At 38.5% G+C, this 15,884-nt stretch overlaps 1 protein-coding gene across 1 annotated transcript; it reads right to left on the bottom strand.

Moving 5' to 3' along the window:
* Positions 1–3,449: 3,449 nt before the first annotated feature.
* On the bottom strand, positions 3,450–13,882 carry barx2 (BARX homeobox 2). The gene is made up of 4 exons (XM_041993982.1): positions 13,479–13,882; positions 8,625–8,940; positions 5,520–5,604; positions 3,450–5,050 (listed from the first exon to the last, which is right to left on the bottom strand). The coding sequence occupies exons 1-4, from the start codon at positions 13,663–13,665 to the stop codon at positions 4,763–4,765; spliced, it is 876 nt and encodes a 291-aa protein (XP_041849916.1). The 5' UTR covers positions 13,666–13,882; the 3' UTR covers positions 3,450–4,762.
* Between the last annotated feature and the right edge of the window lie 2,002 nt (positions 13,883–15,884).

Below are 15,884 nucleotides of genomic sequence, written 5' to 3'. Positions count from 1 at the left end.
TACTAGCTGACTTTGAGTCCACATTATTTCCCAAATCCCATGGGTGACTACCCATTTAAATCTACCTTTAATGACAATAATTATTTAATAATTAAATAAATTATAGAGTTTTGACTTGCTTTGCATGTGCATTTACATTAGTTAATTTTTTGTGCATTTTCACAAATGTGCATGAAGATAAAACTGAAAAAACTGTTTTTGGAGCCAAGGAAGAAAGATTAAAAGTCAGTACTCACTTTCAAACAGCTAAGTTTAAAACGAACAACCAAGCCAGAAATCTGGGAGTAGTCATGGACTCAGACCTGAATTCTAGCAGTTACATTAAGACATCTGTGAAGTCAGTCTGTTAGCACTTAAAGAACATATTAAGGATTAAAGGACTGATGTCTCAGCAAGATTTAGAAAAACTGGTCCATGCATTTATCTTCAATAAACTAGACTACTACTTCTGTCCTCACAGGTCCATCAGAAAAAGTCCATCAGACAGCTGCAGTTTGTCCAGAATGCTGCCAATCAAGTCCTCACTAAGACCAAGAAAGTAGATCATATACCCCCAGTCCTCAGATCTTTACACTGGCTTCCTGTCAGTCAAAGAACTGACGTCAAAATCCTGCTGTTAGTTTACAAAGACCCAAATGGTTTAGGACTAAAATACATTCAGGATCTTCTGTTTCGTTATGAACCAACCAGAGCCAACAGGTCATCAGGGTCAAATCTACTTTCTGTTCCCAGAGTCAAAACTAAACATGGAGAGTCAGCGTTCAGCTTTTATGCTCCTCACATGTGGAACAAACTCCCAGAAAACTGCAGGTCTGCTGAAACTCTCAGATGCTTTAAATTAGAGTTAAAAGCTTTTTATTTGCTGCCTTATATCAAAATAACATTTAATTCCTCACTGGAACTTTATTTTTTGCATTTTATCTATTTCATTTGAGCTTTTTCTTTTTTATTTAATTCCTTTAATTTCTTTTTAAAGTTTCTTTTTTAACATACTTTTTAATGCTTCCTGCACCCTGCTGTAATGCTTTTAATGTTTTATGTAAAACACCTTGAATTGTCTTGTACATGAAATGTGCAATACAAATAAACTTGCCTTGCCCTGCCTAGTAAGGTACACTGCTAGCAAATAAAGTGATGTTGCAACTACCACACACAACTTAAACTGAGGGGGTAAAAAATGTTTACACCATTACAACTTTGAAGAATAGTTATGATATTGTATTGTGAACCACTGACTCATGGATGTGTTACTCAGTATTGAGGATTTATGACCCCTGATGCTGACTCCGGATTACTACTGAGAAAGACTGCTCTGTCTACCATCTACCTTCATCACTAGTTAAAAATATGTCATTTAGCTTGTAAGCTACATTTTACAGCTTTGAAATGTAAACAAGCATTTAATAGGTTTTTGGCTTCCATATAATAACATGTATGTAAAACTACTTTAAAGCAGTGATATAATGCCGTTCATATGCACTTTATGTGCAGTTTTTACTTATTTATTTAACTGTATTTGTTAAGACTCAAAATGTGTGTATGAAAAATAGTTTTAAAACAAGTTTACAGCTCATCACCAGGATTTAAGCTTGCTTGATTTTTTTACAACATATTTGGAGACATGAACAGTCTCAAACAACTATTTTTACATAACATAAATCTCAAAAGCTACAGCACAGTCAGAGCAAAGAGGATGCTCCTCCACTTCAAAGGAGCTGTTGTCCAACACAATGGGGAGCATTGTTGTAGAAGGCATTCACCGTTATTGACTTATGTAAACACTGTTGTTCCTGCACTCACCATTTAGAGATAACATCCGCTGTGATCGCGTAAAACAGCTAAAACACTGCAAGTGACGCCCTCTCATCGCCCCACATCCAACCTTTCTAAATACCTGAGCATACGCTAAACTGACAGGTAAATGCGTGCAGAGGATGTCTCAGTGGGCGAGGGAAAGGGGCTGCTTAGGGTTGACACCACTCCACTCCAGTGACCTGATGCTGAACTTGGACCTGTGAGAAAAAAACTGGTTCTCCAATTAGGCTGCCAATGTCTCACTACAGGGCTGTTTCTGGAAGTCTTACCCTGCCACACAACAATTAGCCCGGAGGTGCAACAGAGCTTGTGGGGACATGCGTAGCTCCATCTAGACCTGCCTCTCTGCCTGCCGGCTTGGGCCTATGTTTTTTATGTGCGTATTTAATTGGAAAGTGTTTGCTCTGACTCCCTGCAATTAAAGAAAAAACTATGTAAATGTACTGAATGTTTTTGGTGTTAAAGGCTAATTCTAGCTTAGCACTTATTCTGAATGAACATGTATGTTCATTCTGCTAAAGTTTGAGTGATGAACACAATTACATGATGAGGTTGGAGACATTTCATTGTGTCTATGCATATAATTCCTCATGGTTTGGAGGTAGAGGAGACAGGTAAAGGGTTAAAGATGCTCATGTTGTATGTATGATGTATGATGATATCTCACAGAGAAAGTAAAAAGTTGCAGAATTTTTTGCGTGTCTTCCTACACAGTCTACAGCATTGCAGCATTGGATATCATTTACTCTGTTACATGCACATACTGAATTATCTCATAAGATTAGAAATATGCTCTTAATGTAACTGAAAATGGAAAAAGAAAGCACAGACAAATATACATAAGCAAGAGAATTCAGATAAAACAAAAGTTGTTCTGCTCAGTGTGCTTTACCTTTTAAACTGCAGAAAAACATTTTATTTCCCTATTTTTACTTGTGTTAATTGTTTTATTTTATTGAATGGATAAAATATATTAGATTTATTTGCAGACTGAAGAGGAAATGAATGTTTCCAAGTGGTTTGGTGGCTTTTGCTTTTGAGTATATATGAAGCATACTTAGAGTGTTTATGCAAGGCACAGTATGCATTACTCAGTTCTAACCGGCACCGTTTGCTGTAGAAATCATCCGTGCCCAGTATCAGCCACTAAAAATACACTCTAGCCTACTATTTGCATACTCAAGGAAACAGATGAGCCCTTAGGTGCTTTATAGGCCAACTTGTTCTTTGTACAGATAAAAATGATGAATGCTACACCATGGAGTGCTTAAATGTTTTGTTCTCTCGAGTATGATTCATGGCGAACTTGGACTATGGTTAATACATTCTAAAAAACTCCATTAGTAATGGATCTGCCTGAACTTCAACCTGCTGGATTTACACTCCCTCAGTCTAACGTGACAGTAATTTGAAAAGTCATTTCAAAGGATTCTGTACGTGATTTTAATTTGTTGCTGAGTCGTTTTCTTTTCAGAAACACTGCCAAACAAACAAGCAGAGCTAGTTTATGGTTGCATTTATAAAGTCCAACATGCTTCCAAAAAGTGCTTCAGAATGTAATGCATTTGACCACAAAGCCACTGCACCATAAATAATACTAAGGAGAATTTAGCTTTTTTTTTTTTTCTTTTTTATTAATAGCATTTAAATACATAAGCACACACCTGCAAAAATAATTTTATACAAACCTAAAAAAAGAACAGCAAACAAGCTTATACCAAACAAGCATAATTTACATCAGAAAAATACTGCACTTTCCATATGAAACAGTGAGAAATAAAAATGAATCTGTTATTCATACAGTGACAAATCTTTGTGAGGAGAGCAAGTTTTAAGTATGTGGATAAGTTGCTGACAGGCAGTTCAACTCAGTGTTATGTTAATGCAGGTCTAACATACCAATTGGAGTACTCATGCAAAGCCTGCAGGCTGAAAACGTCTCTGAGATTTTAAATGTTCAACATTTGCCGTGTATCTCTGACACAAGCTGTGATTTATTCCCTCAATGAATCACAACAGCTTAAGAGTCTTAGTGCCCTCATGGCTGAAAATCATCCTGATTCCCGTGGAAAAAAAAAAAGAGAAAAGATCAGGTACAGCTGAAACATTATACATATAAACTATTTTAATCCAATTTAAAACAGCAGGTAAAAATCCTGTGTACATATACATTATATTGAAACAATCATATATTTTGTACTTTATACATATTTCTACAGTATGATACAGTGTATATCTTGGCAGAAATATTCATTTTCAGCTTTGTAGAAGTAAAAACTCAAACTTTATTGAGCAAATGAACATGTATGCAGCTTAAAGCTGTACAATTCAACTCTACTCTAAACAGAGAAGTCTCCTTTTCCAAACTGTACACATCTGTCTCCATTTGGCACTTGACTTTAAAAAATATACTGCATTTGATGGCTGTTTTACCAACACATTAAAAGCTTTCCTCTGAGACCAACAAGGCACTGTAGCCATTTCATTAGATCATTTTTGCCAGTAAGATGATTTAGGATACAAAGACACACGAATGCTACAATAAGGCAGTGTTTGATACTTGGCAGCTCTGAGGGCTGATATGTGTGAGAGAGATCTTACAAGTGAAAAGCAGAATAAGCCGATGATGTGATGTGTGTCACTATGTTGTGATTAAGGCTTGATTGACCTGTTTGGATTTGACAGATTTACACTCCTTACATTATGGACTTAAGGCCGTAGGATTACCAGTGCAATCAGTGTATATGAATGTTAGCTCTTTGTATGATAGTTTTTCAATACACAAAAAAATACAAGGCTACACTTGGTAAAGAATGGATGCCACCACTGTGTATCCAGTCAACTTACTAAAGCAAATGGCCCTAAACACCACACAAGCTTTGTACGCTGATCCTGAGGCACTATTTGTTTTCAGGTTGGCTTTAGTCTTTGGTTGGTTCGTTCTTGCTTAGCTGGCTGCGTGAGTTTCTGACATTAGGAGTGGCTGCTCCTGCTCAGATCCCTCCATTGCTCCGGTTGGACTGTGAGTTTCAGGGTTGAGAGCTTTAGTTTCCAGCACAGACGTTTCCCCTCCATGAGCCAGTGTTTCTTCCCCAGGCACCCTCCTCCTCCTCTCCTCCTCCTCCTCCATCTTCAGTCTTCGCTCTTCAGCCTCTATTTCCTCTGTGGTAGGAATGGAGTTCTTCTTGGGTCTTCCCTTGGGCTTAGTCGGGGCCTCGTGACCTCCTTTGAGCACCTAAAATAACACACAGACAGTCTTAGTGGACTGCTCTGGTAATAAATGACAGAAGAAGTCAAAGGCAATGCTTGCTATTATAGTAATTAAGAGAAGACGTATTGCTGCTGGCTGCACCTTGTGCACTCATTCATCTTTAACGATTTCAGGTCGTTTTTGTTCTCAGCGTTGTTGACCCTTCTGCAAAAGTGTTTGCTCTCACTGCAATCATCATCAGTCAAAGCACACTTAGCCTTTGCACACCCTCGCTTCCTGCCATTCTGCTATCTACCATTAGTTTTAGTCATTGTGGTCAACGGTAGAAAGCAACACTATATGGAAGACCTATTTAGCAGTGAAATAACAGTTCTGAACCTAAAGTATCTTCTCTCCTTACCAAGCATTACCGACCCTCATGAAAGAACCAACACTTTAATTCTACACCATCACACAATATGTTCTCCAGTCTTCCCAGACGCGCCAGGCTTACCATTTTCTTCCACTTCATACGTCTGTTTTGGTACCATGTCTTCACTTGAAGCTGTGTGAGACCAAGAGACTGAGCAAGGTCTAACCTGCAGAATTACAAAGACAACAAGCAGCATATTAGTCAGATATTTTAGCTTTCTGAACTCAGGTTGCTGTTTACCTGCTTAAAACTTTATTTTCCTTAACAAAAATCATAATATCATCTGTAGAACAAACATGTAATTTTTTATATGCATCAACTGAACAGTTTCAACTGCAACTCTCATGTAACTTTAAATATAAACCACCCTTGTCTTTAAAAAGTTACATCATATTCATGTTTATTGAAATGTGAATGGGTTGTGATCAGGAATCCCCTTTAAAGACTAGAATTACCATTGCTGAAAAACACATTTATGCCTCCTTATTTAGATTTGCTGCTGTGTGATTGACATGTTCAAGAAGCTTTCAATCTTGGTCCAACTTTAACATTTTATCCTAAACAGGTTTGTACAATTTTGACATATTTTCAACAACTGTTTAATAAGGCATTGACTTGTGAGCTATGCCAAAGATTCCCTTATACTGCACTATAATGCAGTATAAGAGCTCGCTAACATAGTTAACTTCTTAAATCTTTGAATCTCACATCAAAGCTACAGTCTGACACAGAACACCTGCAGCGCAGACAACGTGTTGGAAATATCTGTACTGAGGTCAGTAATCCAGTCACAACACTTTTAGCTGAATGATTGGGGCTGCTGGAGAAAATTCTGAATGTATCCACCACATGTGGTGATGCATGACTAATTGGGCTATTGGTTGGTGTGTAATGCAAAACCTCAGGAAGCGACAGATAAAGTGAACAAGGCATCCATGTATATAGGAAAAACACAGCTATCGTTTTTTTTTTTTCTTAAGTGGGATTTCCTCTTCCTTGCTCTTCACAAGGCCTTTAGCAGTAAGATGAAGGGTTTTTTTCACGTCCACCGACCCCGAGGGATTTTATATTATGGTGTAAGTGGAAGCCAAGACTGAGAAAAACAGTGAATGCAATTCAAAAACCAGAGCAATGAAAAACTGTAAATAACAATCCCTGAGATTCAGTTCTACAACTTTATACCTTACATGAAGTATGGTCTTTATATATGCATGTTTTAAAAGAAAGGGAGCGTGTTTGTGTGGGTTTTGTGCATGTATGTGGTTAACAAAGCACCAAGCTGCTGTCTTTCAAACTACACTATCGAGCCTGCAGACAGGGAGGCTGCAGGGCAACAACTGGAGGCAAGGAAAAGTAATTGTAGAAAAAAACCCCAATTATTTACAGTCATTAGTTCTCAATGAAGAGAAACCACACACACCTACAGCAGTAGAAACAGTATTTGAGTCACTCCCTCCAGGCCACTGCAAAGCTCCCATTTTATTTCATTCCCACATTTTTCACAGGGAAAATTTAGTGTGCTACTCAACACCTTTTAAATAATATTGATGATGGTAAGGATAATGACTGTGATGATTATTAAAGCACTAATTACTGTAATTAGGAACTGTATAAAACCATTACTGCAATATTACATAAATAATCAAATGTCTTTTTGAGGAATATTTCTAGTATGGATTTTTCTCGCCCCCACAAGTAGACATAGTTTAGGACCGCAGACACTTCGAGCCACGAAAAGGAATAGAGAAGTTATCTTTGGATCAAAACAAACCAAAGTAAGGAACATGCCACACCTTTGATGTGGTGTTTTAAAAGGGGATTTTCTCTGTTGATGTTTTTCCTCCTGCTGGGTATTTAATTAATTTTCAACACGCTGTCAGAATCGGATATTTTGACAGGATGCAGTATTTTGGCATAGCTATTCTTACGGGTGGTTGGTTTTGATCACTGGTTTGTACTCTGCCTCAGGGCTTTTTCAGTAAGATGAGGCATGGCCCCTTTCCAGCATCTCCAGGCAAAGCAAGATATGATATATTTAATTATGCAATGTAGGCGTTTAACCAACAAATGGGATTTTAATTGCATAATAAACTAAACTGGTTAATTCCAAAAATGGCAAATATGTTTTTACTTTGTATAAAGGTGCTATGTCTAACAGAGCAGCGATTTGCATGTATACTCACATCAACATATTTTGCATAAAGCAGCTTATTTATGTTACTGAAGATGATTGATTTACTGCCTTGTGCACAAAGCTGCAATCTTTGCTTGATGCAAAAGTTCACTTGCATTTTGGAACTGCTGCTGTGCAGGTGAAGGACAGCGTTTCACAACATTTATGGTTCAATACCTTTCTGGGTTATAATGGAAAAACTGCCTGGAGGAAAAATATAAAAGTGAGGTTCACAATAAAACTGGAAAATATGCTCTAACCTCATGTCAGTTCCCAAAAATGACCCACAGTATGGAACTTAAGACAGATATTAGCATACAGATTACTTCATCTTATTTTAGCAAGGTAAATGTACTTTATATACACCTGCACATAAGGGAAATGACTGGCAGTAAATCAGTGTAATACATTTGTGTTTGCTTGTGTTGGCCACTGTCCCCGTTTCCCTGAATAAGGCAGTGTTTCTTTGTCTGGGCTTTTTGCTGTTGGAGAGCTCAGGGTTAAAAACGTTAGTCCTGTCTCAACTAGCATGCTGAGGTAATGCCCTGGCTCCAACAAATTCACATTACATGAGACATTCCCCACAGGATAAATCAAAAATTATGATGCTAGGTTAACTACTTCTGGATAATTGCATCTGTGGCTTTGTGAACGTCCTTGAGTGTGCGTGCATGTCCTGAACTTTTGAAAATGTGCTTGTTGGCAGTTACAGTGCGCAACTTGTCAAATTCTTACTGATAAGTGACATTTATATGAATCTGGTAGCTGGTACATCAGGTTTATTTAATAACTCTGTATAACCTTTTGCATATCAGTTTCAGTTTTTATCCTTTTTTTTGTTTTGTTTTGTTTTTGTTTGATTAAGCTAACGAAGCTTATTCAGCTTTTACAGTTTATGTTATGTGCTGCATTAATACTTTCATCATCTGGTGTAGCCTTTTTATTCTGTGGAGCAGCATACGATCTTATATCCCTGAACCTTTGTAGTTTATATGTGTCTAATCTATACTGACCTATCAGGTGTGGACAAGTACTTCTGCTTCTGGAACTTCTTCTCCAGGCCCATCAGCTGCAGCTCGGTGAAGATGGTGCGGCTGCGGCGGGGCTTCTTCAGGCGGGGTGTGCTGCGCTCGGTCTCCGACTCGCTGCTGATGCTGAGGGGTGTCTGGCTGGGTGAGGGCTCGGAGCCCCGTGGCAGCTGAGGGGAGATCAGGGGCAGGTGGGAGTGGATTGCGCCCGGGGAGGACGGTTGCTGCAGGTGGGGCGGTAGGTTGGGTGGCTGCCGTGTGATCACTGAGAGGAGTGGGTAGGCACGCAGTGAAGAGGAGCCTGGAGGAGAAAAGATGGTGGGAAATGTATTAAAGCAAAGTGATTAAAATGGAGATATCTCCTTTTGAGTGACTAACTTTTTAGTGAGCTCTCATGAACTCCTCAGTCACCTTGGCTGTACCATTATCGACTGCCTATAATTGCTCAGACAGGTTCATTTTTAATTGGGCGGTGTTTGCTGTGAAAAGTGTTTTGGCTTTGACCTCCTCAGTGTAGAGGGCCATGATCCCCATGACGCAGGCAGTGTTTTACACTGATCCTCTGACCTTAAATGAATGATTATTTTTCAGAGGTTGTAAACTGAACTGACTCCAACACAAAACCACTACAGCATGGGCTGACAGGTCAGTATCCTGCAAAATGAGATGCAATAAAATCTTAAGGTGAAATAGAATAAAATCAACTTATACACATTATTCCATCTTTTCCATTCTCTCCTGCTCTTGTGCAGCACTCCATACAAGCACACAAGTGCATTTTAACTCTTAACATGAGCTGCAAAAGAGCTGCAGATGCCAGAATCAATAAAAAGCTGTGCTTGTCTGGAGCCGAGGGTGGAGGGGATGGAGGCCTGAAGGGTGGAAGAAAGGACGTGATGGGTCAACCAAAGTGAATGAAACGTGCAGGGAAAATCCTCACAGCTTCACAAAGAAAGCCAGCTTCCCGTATTTACAAGCAAACAGCACTGAAGCTAATGCAGGGGCTGATAAGGAGCAGGATGGGAGACACAATGGGAATTATAAGAGTAGACCAGGTGGATAAATGCAGCAGTGGAGTACTTGATCTCCTCACAAGGCAACAAAACAACCCATGTAAGCTTATTTGGTAATAACAGAAAATATAAAGTGACTTTTCTTCTCATATACTACACAAATTTTTATTACTTTGTTGCTCTCTATCACTTCGAGCAGTTTTTAAGAGATTTTTTTTCTTACATCAAGACTAGTGGGTAAGAACGTGAATACATTCAATGGAGGTGAAACCATTTTTCAAATCCTTCATTTTTCAAATCTCATGAGCACAGAGGCTTACACATATACACTGTCAAAATATTCCAAGTAAATGCTTTATTAGATGCATATCAAGCATGAGAAAACATAACCACGCATGTAAGTATGCACACAGTTGCCTGGGCTCACACACACACACACACACACACACACACGAGACACTGTCTTGGGCTTGTCATGACATCATGGCAAAGCACTGAGGTCATCACTAATCCTTCAATGTTAGATTGCTGGTTTGCAACAAGTCCAAACAAGATCTCTTTACTTTGCTTGTATGCTTTTCTCTTCATCACATTTTCATTTCTGTTGTTCTCAGTCTTCCTGTCTATACCTTGTCCATGTTAATGTTAATAATAGATTTGTGTTTGATCCCATTAAGACTTAAACATCTGCTGAACTAGAATTCATGGAACATAAGGGCCTGCGCTACTCATGTCTTTCTGAGTGAAGAACATGCTTCAGTTTGTCCTCACAACTCTCAGGAAATCTCCTGTCAGCAAAGAGCTCCAGGGTGTCCCTGGACAGTCCTCTCCACTCCCCCGAGGGCGCGTAAGAGAGTAAAGAAAGAAGACCAAGACCAAAAGGGGGAAATGTCAGCCTCGTGGTGACTTTCCACTGACAGTGAAGCTAGCTCCCTGACATGTTGTTGACAAGTGCCAGCATGCTGTCAATAGTCTACAAATAAACTGCTTGAGTAGCTGAAGGAACGCAACTCACCCCCGTGCAAACGCACACGGATCCCCTTTACAATCTAAGTCGGAATGCAGAAACTGTAACAAGTGCCTAAAGTTACTAATAATAAATCAAGGAAAGCAGCTCATAATTAATACAGGCTGCTTTCTCTATTGATGACATTATTACATTGTTCTTGGATATTAACTTTTTTTCTGAAAAATAATCTGCTGTATCTTAACATTAACACTTCACATGATTCATTGTTTATCCATGATGTGGATGTGACGTTTTACTATTTGCTTAGTAAACTATCTGGTGACAGCAACAGTAGATCTTTATTTGTCTAATTATTTTTTTCTCCCCTTTTCCTTGACTTGTGCCAGCAAATCAAACACTGCTGGAGCAACAGGCTGTGCAGCTTCTTTATTTGTCCTAGGTCATCAGGATATGACACATTACAGCAACATAATGGCAAAACACATGCTGAGAGTAATTGTTATGGCTATTTTGTGAAGACAAACTTGAGCTAAAAGCATTACATTAAATGTTTTGACAATCTGAAACATGATGCACAGAGAAATCTCCTTGTGGCATAAACTACTTTTAGCACCGATTAATTGCTCATCCATTTCGGAGTAAGAGCGATCTGACAGCAGAATGGGAACTGCAGGGAGATGACAGACTGTCAAACATTATCCTTAACTTAAGATGCAAGATGTGTGAACCTTTTGCCTTTGTGTGTGTGCATCCTTATGCGTGTGCTGGCACTATCAACCTTCTCAATTTACTGTACTCCTAATGGATGACTTTATTGTCTGTAGAAGATTAGACTTTAAGATGGGATGAAAACCCTTTTGCTCACTTGGATTTTGGCTATAAGCCTTCAGCCAGAACTATACCAGTTCGCATCAGGCTTCAGGCTTCAGGCTTCATAAACGCCTACTTTCTTTTTTTTAAAACATATATTTGTCATTATGCTGTCAGTTGAGATTACAACACAGTTGATCTTAATCTCTCTCACCTCCAAGAGAAAACCCCACTAAGAGCTCTGCCCAGAGTCCTGCTGAGAGATGAGCCTCCAAATGAAATACCATAACCTGCCATTATGTAGCTCACTGTTCAGCTGCAGGTCAGGACTCAAAGTGTCTCTGATCCCACAGAAAACGACAAGAAACTAACAGAGCATTAACCGTTTTTTTACTGTACAAAATCTGGGCCTGTATTTGATTTCATAATCAGCTAAAGTGCTGGAAAAAAAATATATTTTATTTTATTTATCTATTTATTTATTTTAATCTCTGAGACTAAAAGTGAAGTGCTTAATTGGCACATAAGTCATCAGCTATGAGAAACTTTACTCATCAACTCCTGGAAGGCACATTGTGGAGCATCGCTGTCTGTCAGCGGCCTCCGCTGGAAGCAGAAGGTTATAACATCACTTTCTCTGTATAATGAAAAAGTCAAATTTCCCTGTTAAGGGGCCAAACAGGGGCCAAGTCACCTCTCTATGGCCCGGCACCGCTTGCCAGTTTCTATATCAAGCCCTAAAAGCCATTGATGTTCGGGAATATACAGTGTCTCACACCCCCGCGGCTAAATAAGTGGTGGGCACAGTGTTCTAATATGCAGGCCGGGTTACTCTATCCATCTGAAAAAAAGGGTGCCAAAGCCCAGTCATAGTGCCCTCTAGCATACAGCAATCCATATCACAAGGATGAGAGAATAGCTTCTCCTATTTTTATCCAACCATCGCTGTCATCATCATATTGCAGTGGCTCATTATTTCAGACTTTATAGTAATTATCCTAATGGTTTGGGTTGTCTGGATTGAATTGGATTTACTATCAAGAGTCAATGGAGATTTTGTTTTTGTATGAGCGCATCCTGCACCAAGCTGACAACTTTCGGTAAGTAGCCTATAATCTGTCCACCCATCTATCTATCTATGGGGAAATAATATGATGACTGAAAGTATGAAGGTTGAGTAACAGTTGGAAAAAATCGTTATTTTCCAGCCTAACTGAAGGCGGTCAGGTGCTTTTACGCATACTTTGAGACGCACGTTTCCTGCAAACATCTTTGCTGTGGTGTCACGTAGGCTACACAACTGAGAATGACAGAATAGCCTTCCATCCTTCCATCCGTAAACGATAAGCAGCTGTAGAACTCATTCTGCTGCAGGAAGGCCTCTGGCTAAGCGGAATACTCATCATATTAATCAAAGCAAATGAGATTAAACAGATCAAAGGTTACAGTGTTGTAACCACGGGCTTTTAAGAGCCAGATTCCCCTTTATCTGTCTCATCTGCCCTACTGCAACTTAGCCGACTTTTAACTGCTCCACTTATCAGCTCAGTCATATATCATTTGCGCCCAACAAAACCCCCCAAGCATCGCTGACGTTGACTGACTCTCTCGCATGTCTTCGATTTGCAACACTGAGTAAGGAAGGAGTTTTAGGAGTGAATGAAGTCCCTGAAAATAATTAGGCTACAATTAGAACATTTTTATTATTCAATAACACAACTAAACAAAATGCGTGGTATCGTGCCAATAATTTAGTTTTCAAATATTTGTAAATTACGCACAGGAATTATGAGACACGTTTTAAATGACTTGGCTAAAGTAATTACCACTTTATGGCACAACATAATTATTTGTTTATGACCGATAAAAGTTCCAGAAATGCAACACATGTCACGGATCTTTCAAACTTTTTGTAAATACCATAATTCATCTTGTTCTCAAATCAAAATAATTCACATTTCTGGCTATGTACTAATTTTGATGCTGAAAATGACTTACATCTAATCAATAATTGTTTTTTGTCCTTAAAAAAAAAAAAACTCTTACCCGAACATGAATGGAGTGGCTTTGGTCTAACAATGAGAGAAGGACAGACCGAATAGAGAGAAAGTTTCTCAAAATAATCACACGTTTCCTTGGAGAGGATCTCGTCAATCATGAAAGTCTTGTAGCGCCGCCTGGCCGCCTTCAGCTGCCCGGGGGAGGAGAGCCTCAGCTCGGCTTGACAGTGCATGATCTGTCCCTGTGCGCCGTGCGCCGTCTTTGCTGCTCAACGCGTCTGTCTGTTGTAATGATGGCTACGCTGATGCGAGTTTAATCGTCTGGAGAAGCGACTGATGGGGCTCATGCGTTTAAATAAGTCATTGTTTATATTTCAAAATGTAGTTTCGCTTTCCCTGGAGTGTCTGTAGCCGCTGCGCAGAGCGCCACAGTGCCAATGAGCTGACTGCGCTCACACCCACTGCTATATAAACCATGTAATCATCTGTAGTACTGCTGTATACACACTTACACGCTCTCTTTCTCTCTCTCTCTCTCTCCCTCTCTTTACATACACAAGGCCGCCTCCCAAACTCACCACCCGCCCTCTAAAACCCATACACGCTCCTGAAGGTTTTCTTTTTCCTTCTAATATTTATAAGCTTATTCATTTCATTCTGAGTCGTGTTTTTCTTCTTAATTAGGTATTGTACTTAAGATATTATTTTAAAGAAATCAATACAAATACTGTATTTAGCTTATAAAATGACTTGCACTGTTGCCAAATAATTCAGTTAAATTACAGGGCTACTGTGGCAGCGGCTCCATGTTTCAAGCATTTTTATTTGAAATAATTGCCTCCATAAAGCCGGGTCTAACCTTTGCTTCTTAACAGGTGATTCGGGTTTTATTCCAAGTCTTCTTTGGACACGGGGCTAAAGTACTGTACCTTTTTAATAGCTCTATTTAAATTGTATAATTATAGAAAGGATAATTAAGAAGGGAAAAAAGTCTTAACTTTTTCTTTCTTTCTTTCTTTCTTTCTTTCTTTCTTTCTTTCTTTCTTTCTTTCTTTCTTTCCTTCTTTCTTTCTTTGTCAAAACATCTACAACATTTTATGATAGTAGTGAAGATGTATTTTCAAATGTACTTTTAAAAAACAGCTAATTCTAGCTGCCTTTTGTTCTTGTAGACTAGCTTTTATGTTAGTATTATAAAATGTTTATATTACTTTTTCTTGTAACCAAAATATACTAACGCAATTAATTTATTCAAAAACAGTTATATTATTATTATTATTATTATTGTCGTTATTATTATTATTATTATTATTATTAATAATAATAATAATAATAATAATAATAATATCACAAAACAAGCTACTTGAAACAGTTTTAAATAGTTATTAGAGTTTGAAAACAGCAACAACAACAAAAGATCATTTAGAAAGCAGAACTGCGGTTCAAGGCCCAAGTCGTTTTCTTTAAGCAGGTACCACTCAAACTGCTGCAGGTGTAATTTATTGTCAATCAGCAACTGCGCGCGCGCGCCTGGTTTAGACACACTGAACGAAATAATTTTAGTCCTGCTTCGACTTCTCCAGTAACGCGTGACCGGAGGAGCTTGAATACTGCTGGTCTAAGTTGGTTGCTTTTTGCAAGAAACAAGATTATTACGCCTTTTAATGAGTTTAATATAATGACATTTAACTTTTTTGAATAATATCAATTTAAGAAAAACGTATTTTCGGCCACGAGCTGATGCAGCTGAAGTTAATGCAAGGAGGTCTCTGTAGCCTGCAACGTTTAACAGATTTTTCCTCTAACGGAGAAATTCCGTCACGCCAGCTTCTTTCCTTTCTATCTTCTAAAAATCAATTTTATTTTCTCCCCATTTTGTTATAAAATCATCTTTTTTTTTCATAAAATAGAAAAATAAGTTTTATTGTAGTAGCTTAGTTTTTTTTTTTTTTTTAAAAAACAAAACTTTAGATTTAATTGAAGAAAGAAGAATATTTTACAATTTACAAGTTGCAACACAATTTGAACAAAATAAACGGGCGCTTGTTTGTGAGCTACTATTTTGTTATAAATAAACTTTTTTTAACTTTAACAAATGGCTGCTGTCTAAAAGGGTAACCAATTACTTGAAGTTAACGGAAATTAAACTCGTTAGTGATATGTGCCTTTGAAGCCGCAGTTGTTCACAGTGGAGGATTACAAAGGAAACATGGGAGCTCTGAAAGGGGAAAGCTCGGCTTGTTAAACGTTTGATGGCTTCATCTAGATGAGAACAACGGCTGTTGGTTTATGGAGTAGTTTCGTTCTTTTCTTCCTCTCGCTGTTTTTAAAGGGTGTCAGATGAGTGTCAGCTGCGCGTTTTTCCTGAAAATATCAATGCATGCTGCTGATAATTTGGCGATTTAACATCATTGCATTACTAAACTGTTGATTAGTCAACTACAGAGGCTCA

This window comes from Melanotaenia boesemani, chromosome 9 (assembly GCF_017639745.1).
Source record: "Melanotaenia boesemani isolate fMelBoe1 chromosome 9, fMelBoe1.pri, whole genome shotgun sequence".
Classification (NCBI taxonomy): domain Eukaryota; kingdom Metazoa; phylum Chordata; class Actinopteri; order Atheriniformes; family Melanotaeniidae; genus Melanotaenia; species Melanotaenia boesemani.
The sequence above is the reverse complement of the archived record's forward strand: the minus strand, read 5'-3'. Positions and strand labels throughout refer to the sequence as shown.